The sequence below is a fragment of the Anomaloglossus baeobatrachus genome, chromosome 3 (assembly GCF_048569485.1).
Source record: "Anomaloglossus baeobatrachus isolate aAnoBae1 chromosome 3, aAnoBae1.hap1, whole genome shotgun sequence".
Classification (NCBI taxonomy): Eukaryota; Metazoa; Chordata; class Amphibia; order Anura; family Aromobatidae; genus Anomaloglossus; species Anomaloglossus baeobatrachus.
The window spans coordinates 37,293,712-37,318,714 of record NC_134355.1 but is presented as its reverse complement, the minus strand read 5'-3'; the positions used below and the strand labels follow the sequence as shown (position 1 = coordinate 37,318,714).

At 43.0% G+C, this 25,003-nt stretch overlaps 1 protein-coding gene across 9 annotated transcripts in view; it reads right to left on the bottom strand.

Moving 5' to 3' along the window:
- ESRRG (estrogen related receptor gamma) overlaps positions 1 to 25,003 on the bottom strand; it is a 1,119,561-nt gene that overhangs the window by 240,229 nt on the left and 854,329 nt on the right. For all 9 annotated transcript variants that reach the window (XM_075339129.1, XM_075339124.1, XM_075339125.1 and 6 more), the window contains one exon: positions 11,143 to 11,558. In XM_075339129.1, the coding sequence (XP_075195244.1) occupies positions 11,143 to 11,545 (403 nt within the window). In that variant the 5' untranslated portion in view covers positions 11,546 to 11,558. The remainder of the gene's footprint in view (positions 1 to 11,142; positions 11,559 to 25,003) is intronic.

The window sequence follows — 25,003 nt, the reverse complement described above, 5'->3', positions numbered from 1 at the left end:
GAAGGGTAATGAGGGGTGCATTGTATTGTGTGTGGGGGAGGGTTAATGGGGGGGTGCATTGTATTGTGTGTGGGGGAGGGTTAATGGGGGGGTGCATTGTATTTTATGTGGGGGGAGGTGTAATGGGGGGTGCATTGTATTCTCTGTGTGTGTGTGAGGTGATGTGGGGTGCATTGTGTGTGTTTGTGAGGTGATGTGGGGTGCATTGTGTGTGTGTGTGAGGTGATGTGGGGTGCATTGTGTGTGTGTGTTTGTGAGGTGATGTGGGGTGCATTGTGTGTGTTTGTGAGGTGATGTGGGGTGCATTGTGTGTGTTTGTGAGGTGATGTGGGGTGCATTGTGTGTGTGTGTGAGGTGATGTGGGGTGCTTTGTGTGTGTGTGAGGTGATGTGGGGTGCATTGTGTGTGTGTTTGTGAGGTGATGTGGGGTGCATTGTGTGTGTTTGTGAGGTGATGTGGGGTGCATTGTGTGTGTGTGTGAGGTGATGTGGGGTGCATTGTGTGTGTTTGTGAGGTGATGTGGGGTGCATTGTGTGTGTGTGTGAGGTGATGTGGGGTGCATTGTGTGTGTGTGTATGTGTGTGGTGATGTGGGGTGCATTGTGTGTGTGTGTGTGTGTGTGTATGTGTGTGTGTGTGTGTGTGTGTGTGTGTGTGAGATGATGTGGGGTGCATTGTGTGTGTGTGTGTGTGGTGATGTGGGGTGCATTGTGTGTGTGTGTGTGTGTGTGTGAGGTGATGTGGGGTGCATTGTGTGTGTGTGTGTGTGTGTAGGAGGTGATGTGGGGTGCAGTGTGTGTGTGTGGGGGGCTGCATTGTAGTGTGTGGTGATGTGGGGTGCATTGTGTGTGTGTGTGTGTGTATGTGTGTGTGTGTGTGTGTGTGTGTGTGTGTGTGTGTGTGTGAGATGATGTGGGGTGCATTGTGTGTGTGTGTGTGGTGATGTGGGGTGCATTGTGTGTGTGTGTGTGTGTGTGTGTGTGTGTGAGGTGATGTGGGGTGCATTGTGTGTGTGTGTGTGTGTGTAGGAGGTGATGTGGGGTGCAGTGTGTGTGTGTGGGGGGCTGCATTGTAGTGTGTGGTGATGTGGGGTGCATTGTGTGTGTGTAGGAGGTGATGTGGGGTGCATTGTGTGTGTGTGTAGAGGGTGCATTGTAGTGTGTGTGTGTCAGAGCTGTGTGTGTAAGAAGCAGTACTGTGTGTGTGTATATATGAATTAGAGCAGTCTGTGCGGCCCCCCCCAGAACTATATGGGTCCCCCAGAGCGCTATGTCACCCATCGCAGTAATGAGTACACCACCAGAGCTGTTTGCCACTCCAGTAACGTCTATGCCCCCTGCCCCTCCTGTGATGTATATACAGCAGTGCTGTCAGTGTGCAGTCATGTCTGTTAGTGACAGCCATCGTGAAACACAGCCACATGTCCTGAAGGAGCTGGACGGAAACAAGCGGGAGAGGTGAGTGAGGCTGCTGGCGACTTCCCCATATTAATACCTGTAAAGGCTCATGCACACGTAACTGCTGAATATTCTGCAGCGATTTGACAGCACATGTGCGCGTCAAATCGCTGCAGAAACACTGCATAATGGATTCAGTTTTTCTGTACAGAAAATCCGATTTCATGCGCTCTGGCTGCTGCCCCCACCATAGACAGAGCGGGAGCTGCATCCATAGCGCACGGAATAATTGACATGCTCATTTTATGAACGCACAGATTTGGGTCAACATTTTAGCACCCAAATCACTGCGTTCATAAAAGCTACGTGCGCGCGTATCATGCACAATCTACATAGCTTGTATAGGGGACGCAGAACGCATGCATTTACACTGCAGTGCTATACGCAGTGTAAATGCATGGAATTACACAACGTGCGCACGACCCCTAATGCGTCTGTGTCTGCATGTGTGTCAGTGTATATGACTGTGCATATATTTGTCTGTTTATATGTATTTTTCTGAATTTGTCTTCAAATATGTATATGTATGCCTGTATGTGTGTGTGCGTGTCTGTGTGTGGATGGGGTCCACTGAGACTCTTTCACCCGGAGGCCACAAAAACCTGGAGCCGGCCCTGGCTGCCTTAACATTGGGATCAATAAAAAATGTGAGTAAAGTTTTACACTCTACAATATATCTAACAATGTGTCACGTCGTAAGTGACGCACATCCGGCATCGTTAGTGATATTGTAGTGTGTGACAGCTACGTGCGACCCTGATTGTGCGTTAAAACGTTGATCGCTGACACGTCGTTCATTTTCTAAAAATTGAACGTCTGGTTGTTCATCGTTCTTGAGGCAGCACACATTGCTCCGTGTGACACCCCGGGAACAATGAACTGCAGCTTACCTGCGTACTGCCGGCAATGCGGAAGGAAGGAGGTGGGCGGGATGTTTACGCCCCGCTCATCTCCGCCCCTCCGCTTCTATTGGCCGGCCGCTGTGTGACGTTGCTGTGACGCCGAATGTCCCTCCCACTCCAGGAAGTGGATGTTCGCTGCCCACAGCGAGGTCGTTTGGAAGGTACGTGTGATGGGGGTAATCGTTTGTGCGACACAGGCAACAAATTGCCTGTTCCGCACATATGGTGTGATCGCATACGAGATCGAAATGTGTAAAGCAGCCTTAACTCTACTTTCCGTGTATAAGTGACGGCTGTGAGTGATCCTGGACTTTGTCTGTATTGTAGTACTGTAAATCTGAATGTGGCAGAACAGGATAAATGTTCATTGGATTTCTATCTAAATGCTACAGTTCGCGCTCTACTGTTATGGCTAAAAATGTTAACGTTATGGGGCCCCCACCAGATTTTCTGCCCAGGGGCCCCCACCAACCTTAATCCGGCCCTGGTAGGATGGATGGGGCACATCCAGGGTAGGGACTGTAGGTCGGATGGATAGGGCACATCCAGGGTGGGGATTGTAGGTAGGATGGATGGGGCACGTCCAGGGTGGGGACTATAGGAGGAATGGATGGGGCACATCCAGGGTAGGGACTGTAGGTCGGATGGATAGGGCACATCCAGGGTGGGGATTGTAGGTAGGATGGATGGGGCACGTCCAGGGTGGGGACTATAGGAGGAATGGATGGGGCACATCTAGGGCGGGGACTGTAGGTAGGATGGATGGGGCACGTCCAGGGTGGGGACTATAGGAGGAATGGATGGGGCACATCCAGGGTGGGGACTGTAGGTAGGATGGATGGGGCACGTCCAGGGTGGGGACTATAGGAGGAATGGATGGGGCACATCTAGGGTGCGGATGTTGGGGGCTATGGAAGTCCATGCTTATCATAGTTCTCTGTCTCGAAGTCTATGACATTCGCTCACACACCGCGCTGCTATCTCCACTGCGCTCTCTTCTTCCCCCAGCAGGATATATATTTTCTCTTCCTCCTTCATGGAGCTGAAATTCGGGAAAAGATCGGAGAGTCTCCTGAAGAGAGTGTCCCTCACTGCTGAGTACTTGGTGCAGAGTAGCAGGAAGTGGTAGTATCTATCTATCTATCTATCCCTCTATCTATCTATTATCTATCTATCTATCTATCTATCTATCTATCTATCTATCCCTCTATACCGCCATCCATCCATCCATGCATCCATCCATCCATCCATCCATCCATCCATCTATCTATCCCTCTATCCATCTATCTATCTATCTATCTATCCCTCTATACCTCCATCCATCCATCCATGCATCCATCCATCCATCCATCCATCCATGCATCCATCCATCCATCTATCCATCCATCCATCCATCCATCCATCCATCCATCCATCTATCTATCTATCTATCTATCTATCTATCTATCTATCTATCCCATATTTATATATCTATTTATCTAGAAAGTAGTATATTCCACCATATACTGTATGTATAATATTACACAGTATTACACGGCTGTTATATCCTCACACACTTAGGCTCCATAGGATATTGTGCCCGTAATAATGATAATAGTTGTAAGCTGGGGACACATTCTTATTTACATTCATTTCAGGCTTCAAAAATGTACATTTTTTGAGTCCTGATTTGCAAGCAAAAACTGAGATTTTATTAAAAAAAAAAATAAAAAAAATTAGAAAATTCTGGCCATCCATGTATCCAGATGAGGTTGGGTAGGGACAGATGGTAGCTGGGCTCCTTCTATACGACTGTTTATGCCTCTGTCCTCCATGGTTGCAGATGTATCTGTGCTTTGGAGTGAACAAAACCAACATGGTAGCTGCGAGGTCTAAACAGTGAGAACAAAAATGATAAAAAAAAAAATAATAAAAAATCCCCACAAATTTGGACTAGTTCATAAAAATTAAAAACTAATTTTTTATTTTTATTTTTTTTTAAATGTCTGGATTATTTTTGTTTGCTTTTATGTTTTTTTTTAGTCTTCTAGCTTTAAAATAAACTTTTTGGAAATGATTTTAGAAGGGATATTTTGCTCACTTACTTGCTAATAGAATCTTACAGTTCGCTGGCTAATGGAGTCACAGGGTCTCGGCAAACCTCCTCGCTCAAGTGCCAGAAAATAATTTGTATGTTCCTAGTGGCAAACTAATGTAGTTTTACAGCTGGCAGCGGAGGGCTGGAAATGCGTACAAGCAAAATGTTGCAAAATGAATATTTGGATGTTTGGTTGTAGGCAGCATATGCCCCATATGAGCATATGTACAGTAGCGTTGGGCTAGAAATGGCAGATGCACATGCAGTAGAGATGTGTTTGGCCATGCAGGGTATGTAATTTGGCACAAGCCATCGCGTTTTATTCCTTAGGAGACAGGTAAATCTTAAATCTTCAATATTAATGGAGAAATTCAGCTGTTACATGTGCAAAAACAATATGAGGCATCCCATACTATCTATTTTTGTGCCGAAAACTATCTATCTCTCTCCTTTCTTATCTGTCTATATACAATCCTGTCCGAAAGTCTTGGCACCCATAATAATAATAATAATAAAAATAATTATTTATTTATTTATATAGCGCTATTAATTCCATAGCGCTTTACCCTTGAAATTGTTCCAGAAAATGAAATATTTCTCCCAGAAAATAATTACAATTACACGTTTTGTTATACACAAATTTAGTTCCTTTGTGTGTAAAACAGGGAAAAAAAAGGCAAATTGGACATAATTTTACACAAAAATCCAAAAATGCCCGTACAAAATTGTTGTCCCCCTCAACTTAATATTTGGTTGCACGCCCTTTACTCTTTGGAATAAATACCTGCAATCAATCGCTTCCTATACCCGTCCACAAGCTTCTTCCTCCTCTCACCTGGAGTTTTGGACTCTTCTTTATGAACTTCCCCAGGTCTCTCATATTTGAAGGCGTCTTCTCCCAACAGCAATTTCAAGGCGTCAATGGGGTTTAGATCCGGACTCCTTGCTACCACTTCAGAACTCTCTAGCGCTTTGTTTCCATCCATTTCTGGAGGCTTCTTGAAGTATATTTGGGGTCATTGTCCTTCTTGAAGACCCATGATCTAGGACACAAACCCAGCTTTCTGACACTGGACAACACAAAATCCATTGCAACCCAAAATCCTTTTGTAATCTTCAGATTTCAGGATATCTGGCACACAGTCAAAGTACCCAGTGCCAGTGGCAGCAAACCAACCCCAAAACATCTCTGAACCTCCATCATATTTGACTGTAGGTACTGTGTTCTTTTCTTTGTTAGCCTCATTCTGTTTTTGGTAAACAGTAGAATGATGTGCTTTACTAAAAATCTCTATTTTGGTCTCATTTGTCAACACAACCCTTTCCTAGAAGGATTTTGGTTACTCACGTAAATTTTGGCAAACTGCAGTCTAACTTTTTTTATGTCTCTGTGTCAACAGTGGGGTCCTCCTGGGTCTCCTCCATAGTGTTTCATTTCATTCAAATGTGGATGAATAGATTGCGCTGACACTGATGCCCCCTGAACCTGCAGGACAGCTGAAATTTCTTTGGAACTTGATTGGAACTTGATTGGGGAGGCTTATCCACCATCCGGACTATCCTGCCTTGCAACCGTTCATCAATTTTTCTCTGCCGTCCACATCCAGGGAGATTAGGTACAGTGCCATGGGTTGTAAACTTCTTGATTATGATGCGCACCGTGAGCAAATGAACATCAAGATCTCTGAAAATGGACTTGTAACCTTGTGATTGTTGATATTTTTCAACAATTTTGGTTCTCAAGTCCTCAGACAGTTCTCTTCTCCTCTTTCTGTTCTCCTTGCTTATGTTCTCCATGCTTAGTGTAGCACACACAGACACACAATGCAAAGATTGAGTCAACGTCGCCCCTTTTTATCTGGTTTCAGGTGTGATTTTCATATTGCCCACACCTGTTACTTGGCACAGGTGAGTATGAATGAGCATCACATGCTTGAAACAAAGTTGTTTACCCACAATTTTGAAAAGGTGCCAACAATTTTTTCAAGTCCATTTTGGAGTTTTGTGTGGAAGTATGTCGATTTTGCCTTTTTTTTCTCTGTTTTTGTGTTGTTCCAATGTAGACAAAGGAAATAAACATGTGTATAACAAAACATGTATAACTGCAATAATTTTCTGGTAGAAATACTTCATTTTCTGGAACAGTTTCAAGGGTGCCAACACTTTTTGCCATGACTGTATATATATTTATCTATGTTTCTATCTACATAGTATAATCTTTTTATGTAAGTTATGTATCTCAGAACTATCATCTATCTATCTATCTATCTATCTATCTATCTATCTATCTATCGTATCTATCTATCTATCTATCTATCTATCTATCTATCTACAGTATCTATCCCTCTATCTAGCCCTCTATCTATCTATCTATCTACAGTATCTATCTATCTATCTATCTATCTATCTATCTATCTATCCCTCTATCTATCTATCTATCCCTCTATCTATCCCTCTATCTATCTATCTATCTATCTATCTATCTATCTATCTATCTATCTATCTATCTATCTATCTATCTACAGTATCTATCCCTCTATCTATCCCTCTATCTATCTATCTATCTATCTATCTATCTATCTATCTATCTATCTATCTATCTATCTATCTATCTACAGTATCTATCTATCTATCTACAGTATCTATCTATCTATCTATCTATCTATCTATCTATCCCTCTATCTATCTTTCTATCTATTAATCTATCTATTTCACCTTTATCATTATATCCTTCTATTGCTTAACTTCGTCATGCTGTTGTGTCATATTACGACCTTCAAGTAAAAAATACATAATGCTACATGTCATTTGAAATGCTTATTTTAAAACGTGAGTGAAAAATGTCTTGTTATTACTCTGTTAATGAGATTAGAAAAATTAATGCTTTGAGAGACAGTGAATGAACGAGATAATTACTTGGAGACAAAAAAAAAAGGTCACTTGTCACATATGTAGCAAATAGTAACAAGTAGATGTTTCTGTTGAAGTGTAAGCGTGAGATCAAAATTATATAGACAGAGAGAAGTATAATTATACAAGAGAAAGAAAGAAGAGTGGAAAAGAATTTAAAACAAATAGAAAAAAAGGAAAGAAGAAAAGAAAGAAAAAAGGAAAGAAAGCAAACAAGGAAAAAGAAACAGAGAGAGAGAGAGAGAGGATTGTAAAAAAGAGAGCCAAGGAAGAAAGAAAACAGGAAAAGAAAGACGGAATGAAGGAAGGAAGGAAATAAGAAAGAGAAAGAAAGAAAGAAAGAAAGGGACAGTGGAAAGAAGTAAATAAAGAAAGAATAAAAAAGAAAGAATAGAAGAAAGAATAGAAAGAAAGTTAAAATGACAGAAGAAAGGAAAGAAAGATAGAAAGAAGGAAAGAAAAAAAGAAAAGAAAGAAAAAAGAAAGAAGGAAAGAACGAAAGAAAGAAGGCAAAACACAGAAGGAAAGTAAGAAAGAAGAAAGAAGGAAAGTAAGAAAAAAAAGAATTAGTGTTATTATTAAAAACAGGAAAGAAAGATAGAAAAATAATAAAGAGAAAAAAAGAAAGATAAAAGACAGGAAGAAATAATGAAAGAAAGAAAAAAACATGAAAGTTATAGTGAAAAAGTTAAGAAAGATAGAAAGAGAAAACAAAGCATGGGTGCTCGTAACGCGTTTCGGACTTTAAATAAAAACAAACTAAGTCCTTAGTCATAAAGGCCACGTCTCACTAAGCAACATTGCTAGCAACATCGCTGCTGAGGCACGACTTTTGTGACGTAACAGCGATGTTGCTAGTGATGTCGCTGTGTGTGACATCCAGCAACAACCTGGCCCCTGCTGTGAGGTCGCCGGTTGTTGCTGAATGTCCTGGACCATTTTTTAGTTGTTGCTCTCCCGCTGTGAAGCGCACATCGCTGTGTGTGACAGCAACAGAGCAACAACTGAATGTGCAGTGAGCAGGGAGCCGGCTTCTGCGGACGCTGGTAACCAATGTAAATATCGTGTAACCAAGAAGCCCTTTCCTTGGTTACCCGATATTTACCTTCGTTACCAGCGTCCGCCGCTCTTACACTGCCAGTGTCAGCTCCCTGCTCCCTGCACACAGCCAGACTACACATCTTAATAATTAACCCGATGTGTACTGTGGCTAGGAGTGCAGGGAGCCAGCACTAAGCGGTGTGCGCTGGTAACCAAGGTAAATATCGGGTTGGTTACCCGATATTTACCTTAGTTACCAAGTGCAGCATCGCTTCCACGCGTCGCTGCTGGCTGGGGGCTGGTCACTGGTTGCTGGTGAGATCTGCCTGTGTGACAGCTCACCAGCAACCCGTGTAGCGACGCTCGAGCGATCCCTGCCAGGTCAGGTTGCTGGTGGGATCGCTGGAGCGTCGCTTAGTGTGACGGTACCTTAAGTCACTTGTTTTTATTTAAAGTCCGAAACGCGTTACGAGCACCCATGCTTTAATGTATGTTTCCAATCTTCGGTCTCCTTTTGTTTTTGCTTTTAAAACTTCAATAAAGAATAAGAAAAACTTTTTGTGCTGGATCCTTTCCTTCCATTTTGCCGTTGCTTATCCTATGCTGGTGTGGACCTACCAGCGGACCCTTGCACCCTAAGGATTTGAGCAGTTTGGCTGGCAGGTGAGCTGAACCTTTTTTCCTTCCTATATATTTTTCCTAATGTATTAGAATATCTGTCGGTGACTACACTAATCTCATTGCTCAATTACGATGTTTGGCGTCTTATTAGATGGACCTGCTGACCGGCCGTGCACATGACGCCAATTGTAGATAATAGCGCCTGGTCTTATCACATATGAAGATAAAAAGTAGAATTTTATTGTGAAGTATCAAAGCTACAAGCTTTAGTTATATTTATTTTCAATTGTAATGGAAAAGTGGTTTGGGTTTTTTTGCATTTGGGCACGGGGCAGGCCACCAGCCTCAGGCAATCTAATCGTGTGGATCGTCCATTAAGTGCATTATCTCTGGTCTAGGAATGAGCTTATCTTCATGTAAATACTATAATCATCCCAGAATATAGTATAATGGTAGAGCAGAATAGGAGAAACGACTATTTACTGTACAGCTCCGCTGATTAGCTGATATCGTTGGGTCGGCTTATAGGTAAACACTGGTAGGTGTGATGTGAGGATCTTGCGTCTCATGGGGTTTAAAAGAGGTGTATAAAATTAAAAAATATAAAAAATGTAATAACTTGTCATGTAAAATACCCTGCCTATGGCAACCTCGGAAAATCGATATACTGAGGATTAAATAATGTATCTCAATGTAGCAATATCTTGACCTTGTTTTGTGTATACAAATCCAGAACCCTCTACTCAATATCCCAGATTTGTGTCTCTCTTGCTATCCCTATGGTATTGGACTGGTGGAAGCGCACCTGTGTCCCTCTTTTTATCCCCTTGGTATCAAACTGGTGGAAGCACCAGGTTTACTAGGGTAATGAGAAGGTCTAGGAGGCTTGAAGGCTCAAAGGCTCTTGTGGTCAAGAGGCCAGCTGTCAATGTCACATTCACCTAAAAGCCGATTTCGGTGAGATCGTTTCACAGTCTAATGTCTGTGTGGGTCTACCTGTGTTCCTCTTTTTATCCCCATGGTATCGGACTGGTGGAAGGTTTACTTGGGTAGATGAGACGATCTAGGTGGCTTGAAGGCCGAAAGGCTCCTGTTGTCAATAGGCCAACTCTCCCTGTCTCACTCACTGGGATTGGTTGACAGTCTAATGTCTACGTGGGTCTACCAATTCTACTTTGACAGATTATGTTAGGTTTTTAAAACATATGGACCAAATACTCATGTGTATGGAGGTGTTGGGGGAGATAACTGACTGTTGAATGAGCACTCGACCCTTAGCTCTATGTATAGTACTTATAATTTCCTTAGTATGCCCAGGTGAGGGAATTATTATCAAGGCACAGAAATTTCCATAAGTTCTCCCACTTGTGCAATACTAAGTAAATCCTGAAGAAATGATCTGTTGGGGTCCATGAGAAATGGAGTTTTGCAAACACACCTAAGGCCAGTCTTACCCATGTGTCCTTCACAGCTGCCACTCGTGGTGCCTCCAGTACCTACATACCTACACATTGATGAATGTCATTGTTACCAACTGCTTTCTAATGTGTTTGTTTCCTTATATGTTTTTCTTGACCCTCCTTTCCATTGAATGTTACACTTTCAATAATGCTATTGTTGGGTTGAAATTTTTAGGTCTTAATAGTTACCATAAAGCAAGCAAATGACAGTACAATGCAGGTGGAACAGGCGGCCACAAGAGGTGGGGAGTTCTCCTTCAATTGGAAGTCTTCAAACAGAGGCAGGATAGACATCTGTGTGGGATGGTTTAGTGACTCCCGCCTTGTGCAGGGTGGTTGGATATGATGACCCTGGAGGTTCCTTCCAACTCTAACAATCTTGGAGAACCTGTCGCAACTTCAAAATTTGTCTAAAAGTATCATCCAGTGTTAGGAATATTGTGAGATATGTTCTCAAAACGTTTGGGTTTGTTCTACGATTATTATAATTATTATGGAACGGTTAAAATATCTACAAAAAAATTTAGAACAAAAATGTTGGTAAAATTTGGAGATTGGTAGAACATTAAACCTTTGGCTGATGAGCTAAGGCACAAAGAGTTTTCTGTGAAATGAATAAAGTGATGATTAAGTACACGGAGTAAGTTTTCTGGTAAAGAATAAAGAAGCACCAACCTTGAATTGTCCTTTTGAAAAAAGCCTTACAGGCTTCACATGAAGCCACCCCATAATGGTAACCTGATGCTATGTCACCACACACCAGACACAGTCTTTTGGGCATTGCATTAAGCATATATTCACATTTGGTTTGTGAATCTTCAGCAATGGTGCTGGAGCAGTCATCATATCTTTTCCTGACGGGCCCATTGCCACCAAGACCTGTGGCGGAGGGGTACAATGGTGGAGAGTCCAGTCCATTCTGGTGCCCGTTCATCGTGGAACTGTAGCTTCCACTGGCGTCTGAAGAGCCACCTGGACTGTGATGGTTGATACTGTCCGTCAGTGAGGCTGGGCTTGAGGGTTCCGTCTTGATGTATGACGAGCAGCTCGAATCAATGTGTCGATCCTTGCTTGACATTCTGCAGAGAAGCCTGCATGGTAATAAGGAGACAAGAATAAAAAGAAGGCTCCGTTTAATAAAAGAAAGCTTCCTATTTTTTTTAAGATTGCTCTGTGGGGGCTAAAGACTGCACATCATTCATTCACCAGTCAATAACCCTTGTTGTACATGAAGGTAATCAGCATAAGGCCATGACAGAGATTTAGCAATGTTACAGACAGGCGGTAAACAAAAACTTTCAAAAGCCAAATCCCCTTTCCCAAAGGTAAGACTGCTTGTCAATAGGTAAATTAGTGCATGTGAAATGTAGAGTATATGCTGTGGACTATAATACCCCAAATAAAAAAAGAGACAATAGGAAAACGTTCTTTATAGAAAATCTATCTTACTTGATTTTAGTTAGCAAATAACCTCCAGTGAACAACAAATGATGAGTTGTCCATTTTGAAGATCGTCAACGTACCATATAAGGAAGGTGTAGACTAAACTATGGGAATGGTTGTAGATAGCTTAGTTTTTGGTCTACTCTTGATAGCCAGTCAGATGGTTGTTCCATCAATACAGATGTGTTCTTACAACACATTACAATTATAGATGAGTGAATATTTTGAAAATCTAATTCACCAGACTAGCAAAATTATTTTAGGACATTCTGAAAGCCTAAAATTGCCCTGAAAAGACCTACATGATACTATTATCGTTACCATACACACAATTTTTTTCACTGCTGTGTTGTTATACACTATCGGTACAGTTTCTTTAGTGTTTTATGGTTTCCTCTTCCTAGCTCTATAGCTTTTCAAGTACTTATGTCCCAAGAACACAGTACCACAATATTACCTTGTATTGTACATCGTATCTCTATAGCTAAACTGTGACATCCACTCACTATCCAGATTCAACACAAAATAGCTGCTGCATTCCCTGCTTCTGCTTTTATACAGGATATAATAGTCTCTCCTGATTGGCTACCCTATACCATGTGACCATTTGGCTGTGCACAAGGTTATGTTAGTCTTCACTGGCACATACATTTTTCTGTGATGTGTAAGACGACAGTGACCATTATAGGTGATTCACACCAATCACAATTTATTCAAATTTGCTGGATTTGTTGAGTACCTAATAATCATTATCTCTAATTATAACTCAACTCAATATATAGCCTCCTGTTTTTAAGTCAATATTAGTACTCCATGTCAGTCAATGATGCACACAAATTTCAACAACCCACCATAAAAACACATGAAGATCTAGCATGGAAGGGCTGTCCAAATCTCTCATAAAGCTCAAAAGATCGATTGGACACTATCGAAAAGAAAAATTGTTTCATTACAGATAGCTATTAAAATATTTTTGGCAATTGAAATACTAATGAATGCTATAGCCCTGCCAAGTCATCTTCACAACATAAACTTAAACTAATTCATACTGATTTTACACTTCTGGAGGTGGGTGAGAGGTGTTTTTCCATTTTTTTTTGGGTGCACGCTACATCCGATGACGAGCCGTTCAAACACTGCATGCAGCTTGCAATGGGCTGAGCACCGAGAGTACTCGAGCACTGCGATGCTCACGCGAGTGGTTTGCATATGTAAAACACCTGATCTCCAAAGCCAAACTCTGTTTTTTAGGAAAAGTACAGACACCGAACACTGAACCTCAGGTGTGCTCATGTCTACCCCATATGAAGATGGATCTGTCTCATGTTGGCCACCATCAACACCCAACAGACCCTACCGATTTATAATGAGGTCAGTCAGGCTTCAACTTGGTGCCATATTATTCATTGAATGTGAAAGAATCTGCAATGGCGAGCCTTCGATGTAAACTCTGTTTTTTTTTAAAGTTTTAGTTTGGTACAAACACTGAACCTCGGATTCGCTCATCTCTAATCATCATTTTACAGTTTATAATGAATGCTGATGACGTCTTCATATCAGAATTATGGACTGTAGACATGGATCACTTTTGGTTTTCCAATGTGTTCACAAAAATGTTGTCTGTCCGTAATTTTTTGATTAGCCGTCCAGAAAAAAAAAAAAGTCAAATTGGCCACCCTGCTCCACCTCTTGATACAAAAAAGAATCCTTGAAGCCTTCTTCATGCTCCTTCTCATGAGTGCTTTGTACTTCTTGTTTTCCTATCCTTGACCCTGTTATAACTAGCACATCCTCAATGCATCTCAAACCCTTTCTAAAAATTGTCGACATAATAATACAAAATATCTTGTTAACCCTAATTGTAATTACATAATGTGCCGGTATTTCACCTGATCTGCAACGAGAGCATGTAACCTTTTAGGAAACCAAGAATTGAGGTCTAGTAACTACTGTATCTCCTTAATATGCCTGTAACCTATTTCTTTTTTTACACTAATTACAGTCATGCAAATGTCTCATCTGCCTTTGCACTCATGGCTCAGGCCAACATTTGAAAGAAAGTGGCTCGGCTCTGACTTACAACAGCTCTGCAAATTCCTTTTAATTTAGAGCACTTACAAAACCACTTATTACCTTATAATTACTGGACTGCTCTCACATACATTATGATCTTAGGCTAGAGTTAGGAGTTATTAGGGTACTAAAATACGCTCCCTTTTACTCGCTCTCTCTCCAGCCGTGAATTTTATGCAGCCATGATTAAAACATTCGTTCAGATTCATCCCTCGCATCTAGTTGTACATTGGAGATCACATATTCTATTTTTTATTACAATGCCGTTGATTTTTTTTTTCCTGGTTCTTCTCGACCAAAACGCTGTTAAAGCCACCTAAGTGGTCTATGGTATTTCATATGGTGGTTTCATTCTACCCTTTGTCTTCTCCATTTAATGTTTGAATTATGGTGGAGATACCAAAATATGGTGAGACTTAGGATATAGTTGACCAGGTCTTCCTCTTAAGGCCCCGTCGAACGCAGATATATCGCCGGGGTCACGGATTCCGTGACGCACATCCGGCATCGTTAGCGACGTCGTTGCGTGTGACACCAACGAGCGACCGTTAATGATGGAAAATACTCACCAAATCGTCCATTGTTGACACGTCGTTCGTTTTCAAAAAATCGTTGATTGTTGAGGTCGCAGGTTGTTTGTCGTTCCCGAGGCTGCACACATTGCTACGTGTAACACCTCGGAAATGACGAACTACAGCTTACCTGCAGCCGCCGGCAATGAGGAAGGAAGGAGGTGGGCGGGATTTTACAGCCGCTCATCTCCGCCCCTCCGCTGCTATTGGGCGGCCGCTTAGTGACGCCTCTGTGACGCCGCACGAACCGCCCCCTTAGAAAGGAGGCGGTTCGCCGGCAACAGCGACGTCGCTAGGCAGGTAAGTCCGTGTGATGACTCTGAACGATATTGTGCGCCACGGGCACCGATTTGCCCGTGACGCACAAATGACGGGGGATGGTACGCTCGCTAGCGATATCGCTAGCAATATCGCTGCGTGTGAGGGGGCCTTTACTCTTATCAAAGATCAAATTTTAATATTCGACCTTGCTGCTGGTTTCTGGTTCAAGATTCTACCAAGGATCTAGCCCAAGTTTTATGTATTTGACCTTGATCAGGCTTTGTGGTTCCAGATTTTACCAGGGATCTAGTCCAAATGTGGTGTATTTGACCTTGATCAGGCTTTGTGACTCCAGATTCTACCAAGGATCTAGTCCAAGTTTGGTGTTTTCGACCTTGCTTTGTGGATCCAAATTCTACCAAGGATCTAGTCCAAGCTTTGTGTATTTGACCTTGATCTGGCTTTGTGGTACCAAATTCTACCAGGGATCTAGTTTAAGTTTGGTGTATTCGACCTTGATCAGGCTTTGTGGTTCTAGATTCTACCAATGATCTAGTTCATGTTTGGTGTATTCGACCTTGATCAGGTTTTGTGGTTCCAGATTTTACTAAGGATTTAGTTCAAGTTTGCTGTATTCCTCCTTGATCAAGCTTTGTGGTTGCAAATTCTACCAAGGATCTAATCCAAGTTTGGTCAGCCAATCAAACATAAAACTGAAATCAATGTGATCCACATGGTACTAAAGATCTTAGTGACCCATATAACTTCTAAGAATGCCCAAGTGATATATTTTAAATGGCTGTGGCACCATGAGTTTGTTTCGTCTAACATTTTGGCTCCATAACAGGAAAACCACCCATTTGCAAAGTAACATCAAAGCAAACGTTATAAAATTTGTCATAAAGGAATTTGGTGGAAATTTTGTCCCACATCATGTCAAGGAACAATTTACCTATAATCACTAACAAATGAGTATAAATAAAATACGTAATGTAAACTCTTAAAGTGCCCCATAGAAATTAGATGAACAATTGCTAAACCCACCAATTTTGGCACAAACCAGTGAACCTAATGTTTATGGAGGTGTACAATGTGCCCAATTCTTTTTTTTTTACCTGAGACAAGCTTTACACTGGAAGATAATAGTGAACGATTTCACGATAATTCTTCAGTGTAAACTGGCTGGTGATCACTAGATGAATGAGCAAAATGCTAGTTCGTTGGGTGAAATGATCTTTTGTGCAGCGCAACCAGTCGTTTAGTCCCACCAGAAGTCACATGTGAGCAGATCCTTAGGCTTTGGTGACAGTTCCATTTAAGAAATGCCCCAATATTAGAGATTAAAGAACCCATGGAGGTTCGGCTTAGTGGGCTCAGTCAGACTTTTGATAAAGTTTAGTTTGGGACCCGGACTTGACCTGAACTTCATGTGAAGTCACTGATTGGCAGTTCCGGTTTCCGCCCACATACATCCCTTCTGGGGGCAGGTTTTTTTCCTTTTTGGTACACACTACATCCGATCATGCTGATATTACCTTTGTGCGAGCCATTCAAACACTGCAAGCGGCTCGCACTGGGCTGAGCGCCGAGCGCACCCAAGCACGGCGATGCTCGCACAAGTGGTTTGCATACGTAAAGCACCAGAAGGCAAACTCTGTTTTTTAGGAAAAGTCTGTGTTCGGTATGAACACCGAACCTAAGGTTCGCTCATCTCTACCCAATAATAATCAGGATCTGTTTCATGTTGGCCACCATCAACACCCAAAAGATCCTACCGATTTATGAGGTCAGTCAGGCTCTGACTTGGTGGCATTTTATCCATTGAATATGGAACAATCTAGAATGTTGGCTTTCGATGTAAATGTGAACACAGCCTTAGGGGTACTTTGCATGCTGCGACATCGCTAGCCGATTGTAGCGATGCCGAGCGCGATAGTCCCCGCCCCCGTCGCAGATGCGATCTCTTGTGATAGCTGCCGTAGCAAACATTATCGCTATGGCAGCTTCACACGCACTTACCTGCCCTGCGACGTCGCTCTGGCTGGCGACCCGCCTCCTTCCTAAGGGGGCGGTTCGTGCGGCGTCACAGCGAGGTCACATGGCAGGCGGCCAATAGAAGCGGAGAAACATCCCGCCCACCTTCTTCCTTCCTCATTGCAGGCGGGACGCAGGTAAAGAAATGTTCCTCGCTCCTGCGGCTTCACACACAGCGATGTGTGCTGCCGCAGGAACAAGGAACAACATCGTACCTGTCGTTGCAGCAAAATTATGGCAATAACCGACACTACACAGATCACCGATTTTCGACGCTTTTGCGATCATTTATCGGTGCTTCTAGGCTTTACACGTTGCGACGTCGTTACCGGCGCCGGATGTGCGTCACTTTTGATTTGACCCCGACGAGATCGCAGTAGCGATGTTGCAATGTGCAAAGTACCCCTTAGAGTTCTCCAAATAATAGCATCATGTTCCTCTTTCAGCATCTGTCACTTGGCATAACATTAGGGAGAGAATGTTTAAATTATGGGAAAAGAAAAAAACTTGATTCCATTGATTTCCATAGAACAGACAACGATTTGACCCAGTTTCTGCTTTCCAGATGAACTTGTATGAACATTGACTGCAGGACATCTATTGTTATGCTACGCAATATTTGGAATTGTGCCGGAAACATGGCTTGGCAAAGGGGGTTGACCTGCTAATTACAGTGGAGTTCATTATACGAAAGACATTGCAGACATCATTCCATTATACTAAGCTGCTAACATCAGGGCGTAATTCACATTCCTCTAAGCAAAAGGAAAAAAAAAAAGAAAAAAATTCCAGTATTATTATTCAAGGACAGAAATATTCACAATTATCTATAAATTCAACTGTCACATAGTGGGTTTTATCCTGGCCCTTACTTCAATCTAAAATTGGAGGCACTAAAATTCACATTAACTCCAGCAGGAATACAGTGAATACGGCTTTATTTCAAAAGAGCTCGTTTTTGTCAGAAAGAAGCCGTTTCTAAGATGATGACTTTATCTTTTCTTTATAAGAGGAAAAAAAAAGAATCCTGCTTCTTCTACTAGTCCAGAAATTCACATTATCTCAATTACTATGGAGGTTAACCGATGGGGGCCACACACCAGGATACATTCGTAGAAAGGTTTGGGGAAATCAAAACTGGAGATAAGGAGATAAAAGATCACACTAGTAAATATATATATATATATATATATATATATATATATATATATATATATATAGTCATGGCCGAAAGTGTTGGCACCCTTCAAACAAATTGGACATAATTTCACACAAAACTCCAAAAATGGGCCGGACAAAACTCTTGGCACTCTCAACTTAATATTTGGTTGCACATCCTTTGGAATCAATAAATGAAATCAATCGCTTCCTATAACCATCCACAAGCTTCTTACTCCTCTCACCTGGAATTTTGGCTCTTCTTTTGCAAACTGCTCCAGGTCTCTCATATTTGAAGGCGTCTTCTCTTCTCTTAACAGCAATTTTAAGATCTCTCCGCAGGTGTCAATGAGATTTAGATCCGGACTCATTGCTGCCGCTTCAGAACTCTCCAGCAATTTGTTTCCATCCAATTCTTGGGGGGGGGGGTGTTGAAGTATTTCTGGGGTCATTTTTCTGGTGGAAGACCCATGACCTAGGACGCAAACCCAGTTTTCTGATGAATGCCAATACATTGTGACCCAAAATCCTTTGGTAAACTTCAGATTTCATGATGCCTTGCACACAGACAAGGCCCCCAGTGCCAGAGGCAGCAAAACAACCCCAAAACATATTTGAGCCTCCACCATATCTGACTGTATGTACTGTGTTCTTTTCTTTGTAGGCCTCATTCTGTTTTCAGTAAATAGTAAAATGATGTGCTTAATCAAAAAGCTCTATCTTGGTGTCATCTGTCCACAAGACGCTTTCCCAGAAGGAGTTTGGTTACTCCATGTACATTTTGGCAAGCTGCAGTCTAGCTTTTTTAAGTCTCTGTGTCAGCAGTGGGGTCCTCCTGGGTCTCCTCCAAAGCATTTATTTTCATTCAAATGTGGATGGATAGATTGTGCTGACACTGATGCACCCTGAATCTGCAGAACAGCTTGAATTTCTCTGGTACTTGATTGGGACTGCTTATCCATCCTCTGGACTAGCTTACATTGCTACCTTTTAATTGTTTTCTGCGATCCACGTCCAGGTACATTAGCAACAATGCCATGGGCTGTAAACTTTTTAATCATGTTATGCACTATGGACAAAGGAACATGAAGCTGTCTGGAGATGGACTTGTAACCTTGAGATTGTTGATATTTTTGAACAATTTTGGTTCTCAAGACAGTTTTCTTCTGCTCTTCATGTTCTCCATGTTTGGTGTGGCCACACAGACACACAATGCAAAGATTGAGTCAACTTCTCGTCTTTTTATTTGGTTTCAGGTACGTTTCAGTACGTTTCTGGAATAACTTTTCAAGAATTCATTGGGTGACTTTCATCATACCCCATCCCGCTCACTCTCCACCCATTTTGGACTGGTATTAAAATAATTTTTTTGCGACTTTGCAAAGTATTTTACGAGCAAAAAACATTTTGATTCAGCGCCTATATTTTTTACTTTTTGACCTTTTTAGTGGCTTTTTAAACATTTTGAAAATTATCACAAAAAATTGCTGGCATACATAAAATCACTCCATAAAGGGTCTCAAGGACTTTTGCATAACAAAACTGCGACTTTTTGAAGAGTTGCAAACATCTGTAAAGAATAAATCCCACCCACAGTGGCAAACTAAAAAAAAAAATCAGAAGGAAGAGCACGTAACAAAAGTGACTTTAAAAAAGGCGCAAACGAAAAGATGAATATGGTGCAAACAAGAAAAGGCACAAAACACGCAAAAGTTTTAAAAACTGGAGCAAAACAGGCCCAAAAGAGAAGAATCAGCCCCAGGCATAGGCCCGCCTTTCGCCAGTACTTATCCAGCTGTTCCCCGCCAGCGGTCAGGTGGGTGCGGTGCATGTTACCCCCCCCCCCATGTTACTGTGTGAGGCCAATCACTGGACTCAGGGCTATAAGGGAGCGACGCAAGATCCAAAAACTGAGACAGGTGAGAATTGTGACTTGGACAGGTGAGTATAAAATGTTTATACTTTATTAACCCCTTCCTTTTACCCAATGCATAATGATTTGGAGTCTGGATAGACCTCATTTATTGTAAAAAAAATCGTCTTTTTGGTGCAGTTTCTATTCGGACTCAATTGAGTTGAATTTGCTGGCTGAATCGATTGAATCGGCCAAGAACAAAGTTTTTGGAGATTTTGTGGTCATTATATTGTAAGATGTTATCTTAGAATTGTCCCAATATAGATATTTGTTTCTGGGAAGAGATTGACGAACAACATTCCAAGTTCTTTAAAATAATATTTTAAAATAATATACAGTGCTGACCAAAAGTTTGGACACACCTTCTCATCTCTAGAACAACTGTTAAGAGGAGACTTTGTGCAGCAGGCCTTCATGGTAAAATAGCTGCCAGGAAACCTCTGCTAAGGACAGGTAACAAGCAGAAGAGACTTGTTTGGGCTAAAGAACACAAGGAATGGACATTAGACCAGTGGAAATCTGTGCTTTGGTCCGATGAGTCCAAATTTGAGATCTTTGGATCCAACCACCGAGTCTTTATAGAAAAGGTGAAAGGATGGACTCTACATGCCTGGATCCCACCGTGAAGCATGGAGGAGGAGGTGTGATGGTGTGGGGGTGCTTTGCTGGTGACACTGTTGGGGAATTATTCAAAATTGAAGGCATACAAAACCAGCATGGCTACCACAGCATCTTGCAGCAGCATGCTATTCCATCCGGTTTGCGTTTAGTTGAACCATCATTTATTTTTCAACAGGACAATGACCCCAAACACACCTCCAGGCTGTGTAAGGGCTATTTGACTAAGAAGGAGAGTAATTGGGTGCTACGCCAGATGACCTGGCCTTCACTGTCATCAGACCTGAACCCAATCGAGATGGTTTGGGGGTGAGCTGGACTGCAGAGTGAAGGCAAAAGGGACAACAAGTGCTAAGCATCTCCAGGAACTCCTTCAAGACTGTTGGAAGACCATTTCTGGTGACTACCTCTTGAAGCTCATCAAGAGAATGCCAAGAGTGTGCAAAGCAGTAATGAAAGCAAAAGGTGGCTACTTTGAAGAACCTAGAATATAAGACATATTTTCACACTTTTTTAAGTATTTCATTCCACATGTGTTAAGTCATAATTTTGATGCCTTCAATGTGAATCTACAATTTTCAGAGTCCTGAAGATAAAGAAAACTCTTTGAATGAGAAGGTGTGTCCAAACTTTTGGTCTGTACTGTACCCCCAAAAATCAGATTTGCCATTTTGACGGTCTCCCGTTCCGAGAATTAGGCAAGTGGCCTCCTTGAAACCATTGCAAAAAAATCTGTTGCAGAATGATGGTGCCATACTTTCAGCGCTGACTTCCTTGAACCATGGACGTTACTTCACAATGAGCATGTTTTCTGCTTCAATTAATTGCACTCTAGCAAAGTGGCAAAAACACAAATCACTTAGTAGAAAAATGGGAGCCAGCTGCTCTTGTGTAAGAATGAGGAAGGGAGAAAACCAAGAGACTGAATGAAGTGTCATGTCAGAAATCAACGGTGCAACGTGCGATTTGAGGAAACAGGACTACTTTACGGCGACAGGGTGTCATTACGGCATCACAGTAATACGATGCTTTGACAAGTCTCTCTCCTAACATATCATCACTGCATTAAGGTGCACTGGCTTAGTCGAAACAAGGTGCACAAAAAGGATTTCTTCTCGGCTCCTAATAAGACTTTGCCTTGTTAAGTTGAGAGGAATTTAGAGCCATTTCTAGATAAGACCGGTGACAAGAAACAAAATCCCGAATGTCATAATGGAGGAAGCGTCATGGCAAATAAAGGGCTACTCTCCCAGAATGCCAATTAGGATACATGGATGCACCAGAAATTCGTCTTCTCTGACTGCAGGGGGCAGCATCTTAGGCCGCTCTCAGATCAGCTGTATATTGCCGCAAAACCGGATCCGGCACAAGTGCGTTTCAGCTCCATTCATTTCCTATGGAAACTATTCTACCCTTCATTAGGCCTCTGCCACACTCACGTGAATTTCACGCACGTGCCGAGAGACACGTATTTTCCCTGCGTGTTGCGTGCAGGTAAGTACGTGTCTCTGGTACGTGCGTGACACGTGTGTTCTACGTGTGCTATCCGCGATAGCACACGTAGAATCAGTAATTATTATACTCACCTGGTCCTCCCTGCTGTCCGCGCTGCTGTCCGTGGTGCTGATCCTCGGTCTCCAGCCCTCCCGTCTCCCCGCTGCTGCTGCTGCCAGGCAGTGAAGTGAATATTCTATGAGATTAATGAGCGGCGGTCGGCAGCAAGAGGCAGCAGCGGCAGAGACAGGAGGGCTGGAGAAGGTGAGTTAATGTTTTTTATTTTTTTCCCTGACATGTGTGTTTACTCCGGCGCGTGTCACACGGGACCGCATCCACACTACACCCGTGTGGTACGGGTGCGGGCCGTGTAACACCCGTGCTGCCGGAGAAAACACTGACATGTCAGCGCTTTGAAAATCGCACACACGTACAAACGCACACGGACACACGTTCCGTGTGGTTTTACGTGTGTGTGCCTGCTACCATAGGGTAGCATTGCTGTACATGTCTCCGTGCCGCCGGTACGTGTAAAAAATGCCAAACACGTGCCGGAGGCCTAAGGCCTAAGGCCTCTGCCACACATCCGTGCCTCCGGCACGTGTTTGGCATTTTTTACACGTACCGGCGGCACGGAGACATGTACAGCAATGCTACCCTATGGTAGCAGGCACACACACGTAAAACCACACGGAACGTGTGTCCGTGTGCGTTTGTACGTGTGTGCGATTTTCAAAGCGCTGACATGTCAGTGTTTTCTCCGGCAGCACGGGTGTTACACGGCCCGCACCCGTACCACACGGGTGTAGTGTGGATGCGGTCCCGTGTGACACGCGCCGGAGTAAACACACATGTCAGGGAAAAAAATAAAAAACATTAACTCACCTTCTCCAGCCCTCCTGTCTCTGCCGCTGCTGCCTCTTGCTGCCGACCGCCGCTCATTAATCTCATAGAATATTCACTTCACTGCCTGGCAGCAGCAGCAGCGGGGAGACGGGAGGGCTGGAGACCGAGGATCAGCACCACGGACAGCAGCGCGGACAGCAGGGAGGACCAGGTGAGTATAATAATTACTGATTCTACGTGTGCTATCGCGGATAGCACACGTAGAACACACGTGTCACGCACGTACCAGAGACACGTACTTACCTGCACGCAACACGCAGGGAAAATACGTGTCTCTCGGCACGTGCGTGAAATTCACGTGAGTGTGGCAGAGGCCTTAGATAGTATAATTTTGCAAATCTCCACTCTGTTAAGGATGCGGAATCACTTAAGGGTGCTTTACACGTTGCGACATCGCTAACAAAATAGCGTCGGGGTCACGGTGTTTGTGACGCACATCTGACGCCGTTAGCGACATCGCAGCGTGTAACACGTTCGAGCGACCTCCAACGATCCCAAAAGTGGTAAAAATAGTTTGTTTTGGAGAGGTCGTTCTAAAAAAAAATACAGTTATTTGGGCACTAGCGATGTTGTTAGTCGTTCCTGTGGCACCACACATCGCTATGTGTGACACCGCAGGAACAACAAACATCTCCTTACCTGCGTCCACCGGCAATGCGGAAGTGAGAAGGTGGGCGGGATGTTATGTCCCACTCATCTCCACCACTCCGCTTCTATTGGCCGGCCGCTTAGTGATGTTGCTGTGACGCAGAACGCACCTCCCCCTTGAGGGAGGGATTGTTCGGCGGTCACAGTGAGGTAGCTGACAAGGTATGCGCGTGTGACGCTGCCGTAGTGATAATGTTCGCTACGGCAGCGATCACCACATATCGCACATACGACGGGGGCGGGTGCTATCGCGCACGACATCGCTAGCAAATGCTAGCGATGTCGCAGCATGTAAAGCACCCTTTAGTGCACCCATTTTTTATTTTTGAGGACACGCATTTTGGAATGGGTTTAATCTTTAGCGCAGCTATTAGGGCTTGGTTGGAATCCCACTACAACAGGCTAAGTTCACACTTCCGTTGTTTTACATTAGTCACAATCCGTCGCCTTGAGGAATTACGGAATCCTGCAAAATATTTTGCAGAAATCCGTTTTTTTTCCCCATAGGCTTTTATTAGCGATGGATTGTGACTGATGGCCTTGCGTTGCATCCGCCGTGTGATTCAGCAACGCTAAATGTAACGTTTTTTGGAGCAGGTGTCCGTCGCAATCCATCAAGAGCTATAATGTATGTCTATGGTGCTGGATTCCGCCGTAATCCATCACACGACGGAATCCAGTGCTGAACTCGCATGTTTGGCACTCCCATTGGGATGTCCCAAACACAAACAGATCAAGACGGATCCGTCAAAAAACAGACGCACAGCGGATGTAACGGACGCGACGGATCAGTTTTTTTCACAGGATTCCTGTGAACGGAATCCTGTGAAATGAAACATCCGTTGCGTCAGTTGACATCTAAAAAACGACGGATCCATTGTTGCGTCACAACGACGGACCTGAAAGATTTAAAAAGGAAGTGTGAACTTAGCCTCAGATAGTAGTTTGGATGTCAACTATTTTCCTCAACCTCAACATATAGATGCACACTCAGTTTGGCTGAGCATGCTTGTAACTAATTTCCTCAACCCCAACACATAGATGCACACTCAGCTTGGCTGAGCATGCATGTGCTTTCAATAGGGAGAGGGGAGCAACCAACTGCAGGACGCTACCGGTATCAGTTAAAAAAGGGCAAAATGACTGCTTAAACCAAGTACCGTACATGTGTTTGGTGCATCATGGAGTGGGCAATCCACTTAACCACAAGAGAAGGGCAGAGATAAATGGAAAACAAGTAGGCAGGAGATACACTTTAATGTTTGTCCCACCATGATACACCTACACTTGTTTGAACATTCGTTCTGTGCTGACACAATCCCTTTAACTACTGGGAGAACAAAGAGATTGGGCATGTTGAACTCCAACATGCCCAATCCTTATTTTTCCTGCCATCGTGGAGACATCTCTAAAC